Source organism: Crocodylus siamensis, chromosome 2, assembly GCF_052110815.1.
Source record: "Crocodylus siamensis isolate JL-2025a chromosome 2, ASM5211081v1, whole genome shotgun sequence".
Lineage (NCBI taxonomy): Eukaryota > Metazoa > Chordata > Crocodylia > Crocodylidae > Crocodylus > Crocodylus siamensis.
The window spans coordinates 198,667,084-198,682,837 of record NC_143396.1 but is presented as its reverse complement, the minus strand read 5'-3'; the positions used below and the strand labels follow the sequence as shown (position 1 = coordinate 198,682,837).

Sequence of the window (15,754 nt, the reverse complement as noted above, 5' to 3'; positions counted from 1 at the left end):
GAAATAGACTACATTCATTTTCAATTAATCTTCATTGAAAACTCAAATTCATCATATTCACATACAGATTGAAACTAGTGGGCAATGAAAAGCATTCATCTTCCAGGCTTATAAGCATGAGATAGTGTAAAATTATGTATAGCAGAATGTAACAACTCCTCCTCTTGGCTCTTCCTGATGGCAGGGAATGACTGAATTGCATACACTCACAAAATGTGATGGTTTGTTGTCTGCTGGTTTTTGCTGTGATTTATGTAAAATGTTATAGTTTTTAGTAATTGTCTCTTATAGATATGGTTATTATGGAAGTTATAGCCGTGAATGAAATATTGAAGTACTTTTCTTTAATTGATAATTTTGAGGCGCTTGTTCATAGTTAGATAATAGTTAAATCATTCAACAGCAATCAAAAAATGAAGCTTTTCGTTGACCCAGGAGCAAAACTCACCAGTGTGTTTGTGTGTGAAAGCATTTCAGAGGTCTATTTGTGACTGGGTTTTTATTTCCATTCAGTACAAACTTAAATTGACAGTGCTTATGAATCTACAGTAACTCTTTTAATTTCATCATGCTCTTTACCAAATAGTGAATATACACAAACAACTTAAAAGTCATATGTAGTTACATTTTTATTTAGATACACATTTGGAACATTCAGAATTATTGTTGCTCTTTCTTAAACCATGGAACAGCCATATTAATATAAGCCAAACAAAAGTGAAAATTACTATGTAAAGTGGTATTACTTTACAGGTAAATTGTTTCAGAAGTCCCACTTTGTAAAGTGCCAGATTGGCGTCAGAATTCATACCTCACTGAAAATCACTTTGATTAATGCCCCTGGCAGATATTAATTTAATCACACAATGAGATCTGACAGATTTTATGGCAGGATGCATGATTTTTGGAATCTGAGATAAAATTCATCACATTCCGTCAGGCAACTGCCAGTCTAGGTTCCCTGGGATCAGGGATCTGGATCCTGGGCTTCCCTACCTCCAAGGCTTAAAAAGGAGACTGCAAGAAGTACATCATTGGAGACTAATCTCCAGTGCCGTGCTTCCCACAGTGCCCTTTCATCTTGCTGGTGTACAGGAAATCTGAGATTAGGATTTAGTTCCTTGATTTTGGGTACCCTGAGCACCAACACTTTCAAAGGGTATGCATGCTGCTGGGCTGTGCACATACCTTTTAAGGATTTTGGGGGATCCCAAGATTGGAGAGATATTCCACAATCTCAGGCTCCCTGCATGCCAACATGTTCAAAATGCATGCTTGCAGCCCAGGATCAACGGTTGACTCCCCAGTCTCAGGCTCCTATGCCAGCATGTTTAAAGGGGGCAGCCCAGCGCTGAAGAGCAGCTTCCGTTATGCCATTTAAACTATATGCCATGCATTTAATTAAAGCAAGATGCAAACCAACCACAAAAATGTTCCACATGACATCTTTTTGGCTGGTCTTCCATTTTATCATGTTGCCTACATATGTGGCATGTTGAAATTTATTGCAAAATTAATCTGTTAATCAGACAATAAATGTAACATTTTCAGTGGGCCTTAAACTCCTTAAGCCAATGATTTTCAACCAAGGTGCTGCGACTTCCCTTAAAGGGTGCTGCAGAAAGTGTAAGCAGATAGGAAATAAGCAGATAAGGCCAGGCTCTCCCTGCCTAGCTGCTCCCTCACCCCCTACTGCCTGCCCCCTCTGTAAGGAGGTACATCCTGTAATAAAGCAATTTTTTTTTAAAACAGAGTGCCACTTAATTCACAAAAGTTATGGAGGGCTGTCTCAAGTCTAAAAAGGTTGAGAACCACAGCTTTAAGCAGTAATTCAGCAACAACTAAGGCACAATCTTAACTTTAATACACTGAGTCTTTCTTCTGCCTTTAGGACTCTTGACAGTATCTAATATTAAGCACAAGAATAAGCCTTTGCTCATTTATTTAAGTCAGTTTTGAAAATGAGAATTAAGCTCACAACTCAGCTCTGAGTCAAGAACTTAAATTCCTTATGCAATTCATAGGATAATAGATACTTCTTAGTCCAAATCACAACAGGCAGCAGGAGAATCTCTAAAAACAAAAAAACCCAAAAACAAACAAACAAAAAAGCTAAAAGAAAATGCTGAGGAAGGGGTACAGTTCAGATGCCACCACTCTTTGAGCTGATGGGGGGGTTCTGTTATGGGATCAGGATTAACAGCTCAGAATGTTCTCCTGGACCTAAGCATCTTAAGTTGCCCATTCTGCAGATGGACTACTGACTCCTTTCCTTTAAAAAGGGGAAGGAAGGAAGAAAGAAGGGAGTAGGAAAAAGAAATAAGGAAAAGAGGATGAAGTTGAATCCGGGTCTCCTCCTTCTTGGGCGTAATCTCTAACCATTAAGTTACTATCTAAATGTGAGCTCCTCTTCTGGCTGCATTTTTTTAAATGGAAGTGGCTATGGTTACTCTGTGTTCAGCTGAACTTAAGTTCCTAGGTGCTTTCAGGGCACATTTTGAAATAAGTGGCAGAAAGCCTATTTTCTAAATCCCAGTTAGGCTTATCTAGAGCATGGGTGCCATGTAAATCAACCTTGCCAAGATAGCAGCCATTCTAAGCATGTAGAGAAACAGAATTCTAGGTACCTGGGGAATTTACTGGGAAAAACTTAAGTGTAGAAGAGATACAGACTTTTGAGGATTGCATGCGTTTGCGGCCTGAGGCCTCAGGTACTTTTGAAAATTTTACCCTGTTTAGTCCAACTGATTTGTAAATTTTAATTAATCCTCACGGACTCCACTGTGAGTTTGGTAGAAAAATATTATCCTGGGAATATACGAAAGAATTATACCATGTTGTTATATACTTTTAAATCTTTGTTATGTTAAAAGAGAAAAGTAATGAAAGGAAAATAAAGCCAAATACAGTAAAGTTACTTTTGAGTGGCTCTTCCATTGCAGTTTTTCCATTAATCAGACTATATGAAAATGGTAGGAGATGAACTCAGTACATCGATCAGGTGTACTTGGAATAGCAGTTGGTTAACTGTGTGTTAATTATACAAGATTACTACTGTCATGGTAGTTTCATCTTTAAGTTGCTTCATTAAATCATTAATTTTCTAGAAGGTAAGTGAGCCTGACATAATTAAGTTATATTAATCTCTACAGATTTTACCTTTCACAAGATGTCAGGGCACTGAACTAGTTAAGCTAGAACAATCACAACTGTTTTTCTCAATATACAGCATCAAACTATCTTTGAACAAACTGAATGTTATTTTTCTTATTATTCCAAACCATAGCTTTGTCTGTTTTAGAATGCATTTATTAAATTAATGTTCTCTTCTCACTAACAGTAATATGACCTCTGGTTACATCAGGCTGCTTCAGTCCATCCAGAGGATCATTTACCAGGAAGGATTTGATGGATCCCATCCCCAGGTACTAAGCACTTTCAGTGTCTTCAATAATCATGTAACTAATGTTGTTTTCAAAATTCTCTCTAGGATTGCACCCAGAAGGTTTTGGGATAATTAACAGGGAACAAGCTGTTCCTAAGCATTGCCGAAGTAAACAAGAAAAGTAAATAGAGCATGGCTCCTTTTAAAGTGTATATGGAGTTTTACTCGGTTTTCAACAGAGTAGATGTATGCTGTGCAAATGAAACGCTAAACCATACTTATTCTATCCTAGCAGCTAATGAACACTGTTGTAAATATGATGATGTCAATAAAAAAGTGTTTTTCTGTGTAGATTTTTTTTTCATGCAGCTGTCTTCATAACATATATTTCAGGAATAATTTTGAGGCTACTGAAAGTTAGCAATAAATTACATATTGGGCACTATGTATTTTGGTGAATTAAATGCCTTGCATTTTAACATAACAAACACTGAAACTGCTTTGATAGCTCAGAGCAGCATACCTTCACATATCTTTTAAAATACATATATAAATCACAGTTTGAGTGATCTATATCTTTTAAATATAATAATTGCTGGATGAAAATTATTGTTCTTAATCTCAACTCTTTGTCTTATTCAGTATAGCAAGCAGCTTTCATAGACCTCAGTCACCTAAATAAAATATATGATGATGTTTAATTGATAGATAATGTCATTATCATTGTTTTTGTTGTACAATAGCAACTTTGATGTAGAAGTTAATTATTATAGGTTTTGGAGAATGTCAAAGAATATAATGTAACTTGTAGTGTTTGGTAGTTGAATATCTTTGTAAAATTATCTCTGTGGAAGAAGATAGTATTGGATTTTCTTTGGCTGTTTTTCTGTCTAGCAGTGCTTTTTAGGAACATTAACTATGGGAAATATTTTTGTGTTCATTCAGCTTATTTTTGCTCAGTTTTGAGTCTCTGCTGAGATTTATGGGCAAGCATGTCTTCCCTTTGGTGGCAGTGCCAGTCTGAAGAAGTAAATTGGTCCCTGACAGGCACCTCTCCCCACTTGCTGTGGTAACCATGGCAACAGGCATGTCATAACAGTTTCCACAGTACAGTGTGCAGAGCTGCTCTTCCAACAGGATGACAGGTCCTCTGGAAGCAAGAAAGCTTACAGAATGCAAAAAGCAACAGCACTAAAGTGAAATGAACACCCTGGGAACCTTCAACCATCAAATACGCTGCTATTGGAAGAGACTTCAGTAATGGTGTTTGTTTTTCTTAGGTGTGAATTCAGTATGAAATAGCATGCATGTATATTCCTGAGGTTTTCAAAATTGAATGTAAAATACAAATTGCAAAGTCTAGCACTTTGCTTAGTGTTGCAAAAATGAGTAAAACTGGAAAGGAGTACTTACTTTATTTGGGCCACTATTTCCAGTATTTTTTAATGTTAATAAAACAAAAAAGCACACAGATCAATTCAAAATTTAACATTTGCTACAAGGTAAGTTAAATCAAACCTTAGCTTAATGCCTAAAGCAAGCAAATATGCAGCTTTAAATGTTTGGACCGTTTTGTTTTTAAGTCTGTTATTTCACTTTAGAAAGCCCTTAGATCATGCTAACTGATGGTTTTCTGCTTCAGGAATGATAAAAGTGAATTTGATTTATCGGACCTGGAATATGTTACCTTTTTAGAGTAATATTCTACTTATTTATCAGCTATATTTGCACAGCTGTATTTTAAGATCTTGTTCTTCTTTGGTGAATTCAGCCACCTCTGTAGCTTTGTGCTCCTTTCCCCTTTGAAAGACATGTGAAGCCAAATGGAAAGAGGATGGACCAGGTACAGGGCTGCATGTCTCTCTCCTTTGAAACCAAAAAGGAAAAAATATAGCCCTCCATACCCCTTCATTTACTTCTGAGGACTGTTTCTTGCAACAGGGAGCAAACCTTTCCTGTTCAGAGGTACCTCATTACTGTGAAGCTGGGGACAGGGGAGACATGACAACCAGAAGACAGGAGATTCATAAGTTTTTTGCACCTCTTAACTTTACCTTGCCAGTCACAAGCTGCTGACAGATGTTAAAGGCATGATGGGCTGTGATATGCAATCCCAACATTCACACCCCTGTGGCATGATTGTGGCATCAGGGATCAGATCCTAATAGTGCCTTGTTACTGGTGCTGGAGCAAATAAGATTATAAGCTCCCCCTGCACCAGCAAGTTTGGCTTCTGTGTAGTCGCTTGGCTGGGAACCCTGGAAGCACAGGGGTGTCTCTAATGTGCTTCCACAGGTGGGAGTCCTGATCAGCTGACTTTTTATGGGACTTTTGTCAAAATGGTAAAGAGTCTCTACTTCCTGATGCACTCAACTAGCATTAGCAGCTCATAAAATATTTTTGCCCTCTGTTGGTTGCCATAGGATGCTGATGGTTTCGCTCTAGGATGGAACTTTATAACAATTGCTTGTCTTTAATCTAAGCTGGCTGTCTTGAAATTCTTCCAGAAGAAAACCTAACTATCCAAGTGGGTCAGGCCAATATGAGTACTTTGCGATTCAGAATACCTTATTTTACCTTCTTGAAATAATGCAGTATAATGCATGTTGTATAACAGTATAAGAGCATCTAATACTCTATACCTTATCATAATTAAAATGGGCTAGTAGTAATCACTGACTTTTGAGATTTAATAACCAATCTGCTCAACGCTGGTAAGTCTTCAGCTAGAATACTGTGTCCAGTTCTGGGCCCTGCATTTTTAAGACAGAAACAGAAAAGGTTCACTGGTAAGTACCAAAGATGATAAAAAGTTGGAACGCAAGCCTTAAGAGGAACAACTATGTTTAATCTGTAGAAAAGGAAAAGGCAACATCATAGAAGTTTTCAAATACTGGCTTTTAAATAGTCAACAAATATAAAATTTATATTTTAAATAGTCAACTTTTGTTTTCCTTCTCCTCTTGCCTCAAAAGAAGCATAAATATTGCAATTGGTTTATATGTAGAGTCAACCTATAATCATTTCCCTGATAGTTTTCACTTTTCTATTTGCATTATTTTTGTGCATGCAATAAAAATACCAAGTCAGAAATATTTTCAGTGCACTTTTTAGTATTTTGTATTTGAATCCTTTGGATTAATTAATTCTTTTCTGTAAAAAATGATTTTGTAATAATTTTGTAAAAAATAATAGCTCTTCAAGGTCTCTTATGTATAGTTATCAACTGGCATTCAGAGGAAAAGCTGTACTTCCTAAAATTGAACCTAAAAATAGGGGGTCACCTTTTTCAAGCAACAGAATATTTAAGAGGCTACCACAAAAAAGAGGAAGAGCAAGTGGTCTACCTTCACAAAAGGCAGGACATGAGGCAATGGATTTAAACCATAGCAAGGTAGATTTAGATTAAATCCCCACCCCAGACCTCCTAAGTGTCAGAACAGTGGGACAGGACAACAAGCTGCCTGGTGAAATTGTAGTTTCCTCCATTGGAAGTTTTCAAGAAGGCGATGGATTAGGCATCTGTTTGGAATGACTAGAAATAATACATCCAATGGTAGTTGGACTAGATAACTCCTGAGGTGCCTTCAACCCTCTGATTCTAATGATTTGTACATTAAGCATAGTTTTAAGTTGAGGAATTGTGCCAATTGATTTTATTTGGTCTTTCACATTTGGCAACAGGACATTCTCAGTTGAATGCTTTGTAATGAACTTTCCATGGCATCCTTTGGAGGCCAAATATGCTGAACTTCAGAACAACAATGCAGACCATATTTTCTCTTCCACTTTGGGCCTACTGTTTTTGTTTTCATTTTTTGTGTGTGTGTTCTCTGTAATTGTAGTGCCTAGTTGCCAAAACAATAGTCATTGTAGCAATTAGTAAAATAAGTTAATCTAAATTAATTTCTTTGAGTAGAAAAGTTCTGGTGTTGTGGGAATATATTTTAAATAGTCAATCCTAGCCTTCAGCTCATTAAGCAATGTTAGCTAACTGCTTGCCTTAGAGTACAGCTATGGAATTAAAACTTAGGCCACCAACAGACATTCAGTTAAAGGTGCAATCCCAGAAATTGCACTTCCTGCCACATCGCACGTGCATGGGAGGGGGCACGGTTGTTGGATCAGGGATCAGACCCCAATTGTGCTCTATTGCTGGCTCCCCTAGAACCAGCAAATAGTAAGAAGTGCACCCACGGGGGCTGGGAGGTCCAGTCATCTGATCAGTGCTCCTAGTCGAAGGAGCACATGGGAGCCCTTTGGTCTGGTGCATTCTCAGTCTTGTGCCTGGGAGCACCAGTCAGCTAATTGGCCTCGGGTCTGCACCAGAGGCTTCAAGGCTCCAGTGCACTCCAAAGGCAGGACTGCTGATCAACTGACTGGCACCGCCAGCCAGCGTAAGCACACCGGAGTCTTGGAGAGCTCCCGTGCATCAGTGCACTCCCAGCGCACAGATGCTCCCAGCTGCGGGAGCGCATGGGAGTCTTTCAGCGCTCAACAACAATCAGCTAATCAGCACTGGCCACACATTCAATTTAAGGTAAAACAGGAACCCACAAGAAAGTTACTACACGTTTTGTATAATAACTTTGTGGTTTATTCCTTGTTTTATTGCTCCATTCATAGTATGAAAGTGTGGCCAAGTTACTACTTAAGACACGTTTTTGTCTTAAGTGCAACGACTGCCTAGAGACCTCAGTCTGCTAAAATAGCAAACAACCCCATAGAAATTATGTTCTTTGTTGAAGAAATAAGGGCACTTTCCTCATTTTTGCTATTGCTATTGCTATGTGTTTATCTGGGAATGTAAATTTATTACATTGTTCTTTATAAGATGAATTAAGTCTTGAGCCATCATCAGCAGATCAGAAAGCAGTCAGTGTGACCTGTAATCTGGTGTTTTTGGTTGTCTTTTGTTACTTATAAAAGTGCAATGCATAATTTCATGTTTTTTGGTGAATTAGATATGTAATATTAACCTTGTAACTTAGATATATTGAACAGCAATTATACTGCATCAGATTGGCCAGGTGGTCTGGACAATGCTGGTTTTTCTAAATGTAGACCCCATTATATTCTCAGATTCTCAACACTGGCCTTTTTAAACCTGTCCAAAACTAGCACATCCTAACCCTAAGATCAGTATCACTCAGACAAGATGGGCATTCCCATATTATTCTTCTCATTTTGCTTCTATTTTATCAAAGAATTTGCTTCTATCTTTGCAGTCAGGTAATTTTATCCATAAAACTAGAGCATATAGAAGAATGTAGTGCAGCAGTATGCTGCCTTGTTAAGAAAATCATTTATTTACAGCTTTTGCTAAAACGATACAGGAGAATTAATAATAAAATTATATATTGTATAATAATGAAATTACATGTGTGGTTATTGGTAACAGCATACAATAGAATTGCCCATTATACTAACTAAACAAAAGTAAAATTGAACCTACTATATGTGATCCATAAGAATAAATCAAATAAAACAATATAAAAAATAACAACAAAATAGAGGGAATTCCATTTTATTTTGGTTCTTATTTTGTGTGCAAGTAGTGCACATATACCTGTTGAGTATAGGACAGGCTGAAAGTTGTTAAAACAAAACCAAATTGTTTTTCCTTCATTAGCCCAGTAGTTAAAATTTTCCACTGCTGAGATTCTTTCTTATTTCTTCAAAGAACAAACAAGACCACAAATAGTGATTTAGGTAATTTATTTCATTCTTCCCATAAGAATGTACTCTTCTAAATATGGGGACAAACACCATCTTCCCATGACAACTGGAGAACTCCAGATGAATTGTGGTCTTATGATGGCCTCTCATTGTTTGTGGTTTTGTACTTCAGATAGATTCCTAGGCCAAAAGAGTGCTTTATTAATTTTAAAAAAGGGAAAGTATGAGAAAATCCTCATGGCCTGAATATCTGCCTGCATGCTTGCATCTTTAATTCTTAAATTTCTATTTGTTTTAAAAATGGGGGAAATATTGGGTCAGTAACTGTCAACATATTTTGCAGACCATTTGTCTAGAGGAGAGTATACATGTTATTTAATCATACAAATAAGTGTTTGTCTGGAAGAAAAGAGGCTCCTAAAATGCACTTCTTATGATATCTGACACAGTTTACAAGCTGTAATTTTTATCTAGTAATTTAGAGATCTTAATTGAGCTAAAGTGCTCATATTAAACATCCCTGTTTCAGATTGTACGAGTCCCTATGTCATAGAGTTCAGTGAGATAAAAACTACCTTAAAAGTGATTAGAAAATGTTCTATTGTGAAATGAAGCCTGGATTAAGCACCCCATAGTTCCTCCCTGTGCAATAACATGTATTCTACCTTGGATCTGTAGACCTTTAGTACTGCTAGTACTACCCTTCACTGGTCTTATTGTAAAAGGATAAAACTCCATCCAAAGTTGTTTTACTTTAATGTTTACACTTTTATATGTTTATTTCAGCTCAGCTTTCTATTAAAAGAAATTTTGAGGTATTTAAATGAGGACACCTCTAATTTCTGGTTCTGTAACAATTATACAATTTTCTTTCTTTCATTCCCAAAAACCAATATTTTGGATTTTAACAATGTTGATTTCCAAGCCATTTGAGACACAGTATTGTTGAAAAGCATCAAATAACGTTTGGAGGCCTGTCTGGGATTAAGCAACTAATAGCACATCATCTAAAATTGAGAGGGATAGAATAATTCAGTATTGTGGGTGCATGGAATTGATTTCCTGTTACAGCAGTACTTTGGAGAGTTGTTGAAATGGATTTTTTTTGTACAAGTGTAGAGTATCAAAACACTTTGTTACATGGAACACACTTTTGTTACATGGAAAGTACTACACAAGATAAATTGTTATATATTAAAATTAATCTTCAGGAGGATTTTGATAAATATTCAGGAATAAGATACTGGAAGATGTCACCACCAAAAATATTTTTTTTAATACAAAATAGATGATAATTGGTTAAAAGTGTTTCTAGAGTCTTTAATTGCATGGGTGTAATGCACAGTTGATTAGCTAACACTCTCCTTTAGTGATAATTAAAAAGATCATTTCAGTTGGTAGCCTTGTGCCTCAGCAACTCATTTGAACACAAAAAAAATGTGGACTCTTATCTCCTGTGTATAATGTTAGCCTATAAAGGAAATGCCTTCAGTCCCACTTCCTTCTGGAAAAGTTGTATCTACTATTGGTGCAACTAGGAACCAGTTTCCAACCATACAGTCCCTCTGGACTGAGAAAATTCAGGCACATGCCTGCAGTGGCTCAGCTAGAAGCTGGGGGGCACTAGAACAGCCCTCTCTTCCCTTGCACAGTGTTGAGCTGATGGGGGGACGTGGCCAGGCCCCGGCAGGACTTTCTCATTAGGGAGGTCTGCCTGCACCATTCCAGTCTTTTCCCTTTTGGCTGCTCAAGGGGTGGGAGAGTTGTCAAGACCCAAGACCCTTGCTAGCACTATGAGGCAAGAGTGGGTGGGGGTGCAATGCATGCATCTGTTGATGATACGGAGCTTTTCAATCTCCCTCCCTGCTTGTCAGACTGTCTGCAACAAATTGACAGGCGAGCAAGGTAGTTTGGAGCTAATAAGAGTCTTTATCCCCCAATTGGCAAAACAATAGCCTCTTTCCCATTACTTCAAACTCTTCTTAAACAGCTTACCGGGGTGACCTGTTGATTAGCTCCAAAAGTCATGTTCTGTCTACCTGCCTGTCCCAATGAAATTGGCAACACACACACACACACAGACACCTCTCAGCATTGGCTAGCACACCACATGCCTAGGGTCCATGGGGCTGGGGTCCATGTTGTGGGAGATGGGAGGGAGGGAGGAAGAAAGGGAGGGGTAATTTCCTGCTTGAGCAGCAAGGGGGGTACAGCAGAGGAAGCCAGCAGACCCTGCTGTGTCTGCAGTCTCTGCCAGAACCTTATATAGCACTTGCTAGTATACCACACTTGCTAGTATATCACACACTGGCTATGGTCCGTGCTGTGGGAGAGGGAAGGAAGGGATACCTACTTAAGCAGCAAGTGGTCAAGGGGGAGGGAGAGTGGGGCATGGAGAAGCCAGAAGACCCTGCTTTGTCTGCAAGTCTGTGCCAGAGGAGCTTTGCCCAGGGAGCAGAGGGGAGGGACCAGTCCTGCTGTGAAGCAGAGTCCCACCCAGCCCAGAGAGCATGCCCGAATGCTGAGGGAGTCTGGTTCATCTTAAACCAGCAAGGGGTCTGGAACAAACGGTGCTTAAACCAGTTAGGTCTGATACTACATTCAATCAGGTTTATCTCAGACTGGTTTCAGCCATTTTTAAACTGGTTTATGTGTACTGAACATCTGTTCTGTTACAGGTTTAAACCAGTTTCTAATCACTTAAACCGGTTTATGTGTAATGTCTGTCCCTAGCCAAACTGACAGATAGCAAGAAGCAAGCAGTATGCATGCAGCAAAAGAGAAGGTGAAGGAGAGAATGTCTGAATGTAGTGTTTGTATTCTCGCATTCCCAGAAAACCCTCCAAACTACAAAAGGGAGAAGAACGTTTCTTAACACTTTTTTCCCATTAGGAAAAGCCATGCTATACTTTTTAAGGTTCTCTGTCAGAACATTACCTCATTTTTAACTGAGCATTCTCAAAAAAATCAAATTAGGTTTGCTTTTAATTTCTCTGCCAGCTATTACACCAGCACTTGATCATCAAACTTGGCATGTTATTCTGTTGATGCAAAAATTGCTGTTAATGTACTACTATTTCTCCAGATCCTCTTATACAGTCATGAGTCAACTTCAAACTAGTTGCTATGGATACTAATACTATATATTACAAGAATTCTGAAGATTGTCTGCCAAAGTGGTGTGGAGTTTTACCGTTAATATTGTAAGTAACAGTTAAGTATTTTTTTTTCTTCTCTTCATTAGAAAAAACAAAAAAATATTCTGCGGATAGGAATTCAGAACCTTGGTTCAGTGTTGTGGGGTGAAGACATTTCTTGCACTGATAATCCAGAAGATATTTATAGCCTCACAAAGTTTCTCTACGTTCTCCGCAGTCTCCTCAGAATGTCTTTGTCAGCTTGCATCATCACAGTGCCAGCTCATCTTATCCAGGTCAGAATATTATGGTTGGGTTTTTTTCATAATTACTTATACATAAAAATGATGCTTGGTGAGCAAAAGGATTGAAGTGTTATGAATGGTTTTGAAAATAGAATTCTGTTGCATTTGTTTTGCTGCAAAAGCAAATTGATTTCTAAATGAAATTCTTACCACACATTTTAGTTTCCTCTGATAGTCAGTAAGGTCTATAGTATTATTTAAATGCTGAATTTAACTTTCAGCAGGTGTTAGCAAGTAACAGTAATTCACAAGCTTTTTGAGTACACCAAGAAGGTAAAATCAATTTAAGACCTTCTGGCTTCATCTACACTTACCATTAAGGTGATGTGATAAAATCCAGCACAGTTTGTGCCAGGGTTTATCATGGCACCTTAATGGCATATGTGAGTGCTCAAACTGCTGGGTCCAGGGCACACGTGCAGATGCTGCACCTAAGACCGCAGTGGTTTGAGCGGGTTGGAGCAGCCCTGGTCTAGCCAGGGACCCAGGGGGTCAGCCCCGGCCTCCAGAAGGCAGTGCTGGGTAGCAGAGGAGCTGGCCAGGGCACAAGGGTGCACGAGCATGCAGAGTCCTGTGGTTAGGTAGCAAGCAGGGGTCTGGCCCCCTGCTGCCTGTGCTGACCAGACTTAGAATATGCCTGGGTCAGTGTTTATACATGTGTTTAGGCGCCTTTATTTTTGCCACCATAAGATAGTTCTGTCCCTGGCAGTCCTATCTTACAGCAGTGAAAATTAGTTTGCTGCAGTCTAATAGCATTGCACATGTGGACTGTGACACTTTACACCACACCAAATTAGTCTACTGTTCAGTCCAGTGTATGTGTAAATACATCCTCTGAAAATTTTTTAGCTTCTTGTGTTTTAAAATTGACTTACAACATAATTTCATTGCTTTCTCTCAGAGAGGTTGTGTACGAGAAATAGCTTTATTATTTGGAATGCCCTGAATATAAAATTGGCTTAAATCCATGAATGTGTGGTTTATGTGACTTTGATATGTATAAACTGAAATTTATAAAGGGAATACTGGTGCCAGGAACTTCCTGCAAAGTCCTATACTCTGAGTGATGTCGGGTTACAAAGAACACTGATAAAGAAGTCAAATACGGTGTCTTCCAATACTGGTCATGTCGTAATGAAATGTACTGTGGATTTTTATAAAATATGATATCGGTTACATTTGTAATATGATTGCTATTATGTGCCTGTTAGCCAAAGCAAATTTGAAGCCACACAACTTCTCTTCATTTATTCAAATTGCATAACCATTGTTGGCTTGAAAATATTATTTAAAGGTTTGGTTTTTTGGGAATTGACTTATAGATATATGCATTAAAAGGGTTCAAGACAGGTGGCAGGGGTTAATTGATTTATAAGAGCCTGGGTTTCACACACAGTTCCATATAGCCCTGGAAGCAGACAGGGTGTCTAGTATAACAAGGCCAATGGATAGGCACAGCCTGAGAATTGAGGGGGCATTCCATAACACGAAATCATAGCCTTTAAGGCAGACAAGTTGTCTAACACAACAAGGACACAGTCTAGAAAATAGCCTGGAAATCAAGGAAGTATGTACCATACTGTCCGATAACACAAGATAAGTGACACCAGTTACAAGGCCCCAGAGCAGAGGGGGGCCTGAGTCTAGGTTCTAGGGGAACAGACCAAATTAGGAAAAGGCCTGGAAAGCTACATGGATGTGTAACCACAGAGAGACAGCCAACCAGAAATAGCCACAAATGAAGAGTCATCAGGAGTCATCAAGAGGGAAAGAATACAAAAGCAGAGACTTGAGATTAACAAAGGGTCCCTCCCTGCCCCTCATTCTTTTCCTTTCTAACCTTCCCTCACTTCCGTTCTGTCCCTCCTTCTCTTCCGTCCTTCCCTGTCTCACCTGGGTTCCTTCTCCTTCTCATCTCCAAGAGGGGGTCCCCATCCCTGTCCCCTGGGAAGGGCCCCCGAGGCCACCATGGACCAAGGGCATATGACCAGCCCGTTTTCATACACCCCACTGGAGGGATGCTGTGGGCCATGGCATCCCACCTCCAGACTACTAACATGCTATGCTGACATCTGACACCTAAGAAAGAGCCTCAGAGTGCAGCTTGCTTCCTGACCAGATGTACTTTGACTCTGATGGCAGCCCTACCATTTGGTAGATATATAGAGTTGCTTGATTGTATTGTTTCTTTTTTTGTTATCACTGTGTATCAATAAATTTGCCTGTTATCGAATGAAGAGGTCGTGGTCGGTCTGAAGGTGGGTTCTCCCCACCCGAATAAGGTATCTGGATCCTAAATCCAGAGCCGACAACCATTGTGGTAGTTTGATCCATACTATCTGAAAACAGAACACTGAAATTTGACTTGAGTTATGTTTATCTGTCAGGACGCTGGAATGTTTACTCAATATTATTTTGCTTATGTTGCCATTGGAAAAAAAATGGAATCTGTTTTGGATAGTGCACCATTTGTACAGAAACAAAATGTGTTCCATGGGCTTTTGTTTCTAAATCCAACTCTACCTATTGAGATGCAAAGCAACCTTGTGGAAAAAAATATTAAGTCAAGGAAGAAACGAAGCTGGAAACTTGGCCTTCTCTCTTTTACTTTAATAGAAAAACTGAGCTATAATGCATAGGGATTGGATACATATTGAGAGGTGCTTATGTGTCTCAATTGAAAGGAAAGTATTTCAGCAGTTTCATAACTGTGATTCTTCTTCACCTGTCTTTTTATGAATCTCACTGAAGGTGTCCATACACTTCTGTGTGTGAGATCTAAGTCTTTTGAGCAGTATTTTCCACTGGGGCTTTGAATGCACCCTACACTTCATTTTGTTCTCATCCCAGGGCATAAAGAGTAAGGTGGCTACAGCCATCCCTTGATTGCCTCTTGCCGCTCATGACACCAACATGGCAAACTTTAATTTGCTACTCTTTGGCATTTGCCAATTCTTCTACTTGCCTACCATTTTCATGTTAGGGAATTCCTACTTAATTTGTCAAATATAGAAAGGGAAGGGAGTTGGGGAAGGAGATGCTCATATAAGAACGATAAGACTTTCATCATCCCCACAGACGACCACAGTGATACCAATTTGGTCTGGGCAAAAGCCACATTTTAAATATCAGTGTATGGTATGCCATTCTGTCTCATTGTAGGTGCACAAATCATGAAATGTCTGTCTTAAGCACAACTTGTTAGAGTAAACGATGAAAGTCAACTTTAACCCAAACATAACCAGTAC

General features: G+C 38.8%; 1 protein-coding gene across 3 annotated transcripts in view; it reads left to right on the top strand.

Annotated features, from left to right (window-relative positions):
• Positions 1-15,754, top strand: part of ELP4 (elongator acetyltransferase complex subunit 4) — a 259,081-nt gene that overhangs the window by 75,741 nt on the left and 167,586 nt on the right. For all 3 annotated transcript variants that reach the window (XM_090032796.1, XM_090032798.1, XM_090032797.1), the window contains exons 6-7: positions 3,341-3,425; positions 12,309-12,497. In XM_090032796.1, the coding sequence (XP_089888922.1) occupies positions 3,341-3,425; positions 12,309-12,497 (274 nt within the window). The remainder of the gene's footprint in view (positions 1-3,340; positions 3,426-12,308; positions 12,498-15,754) is intronic.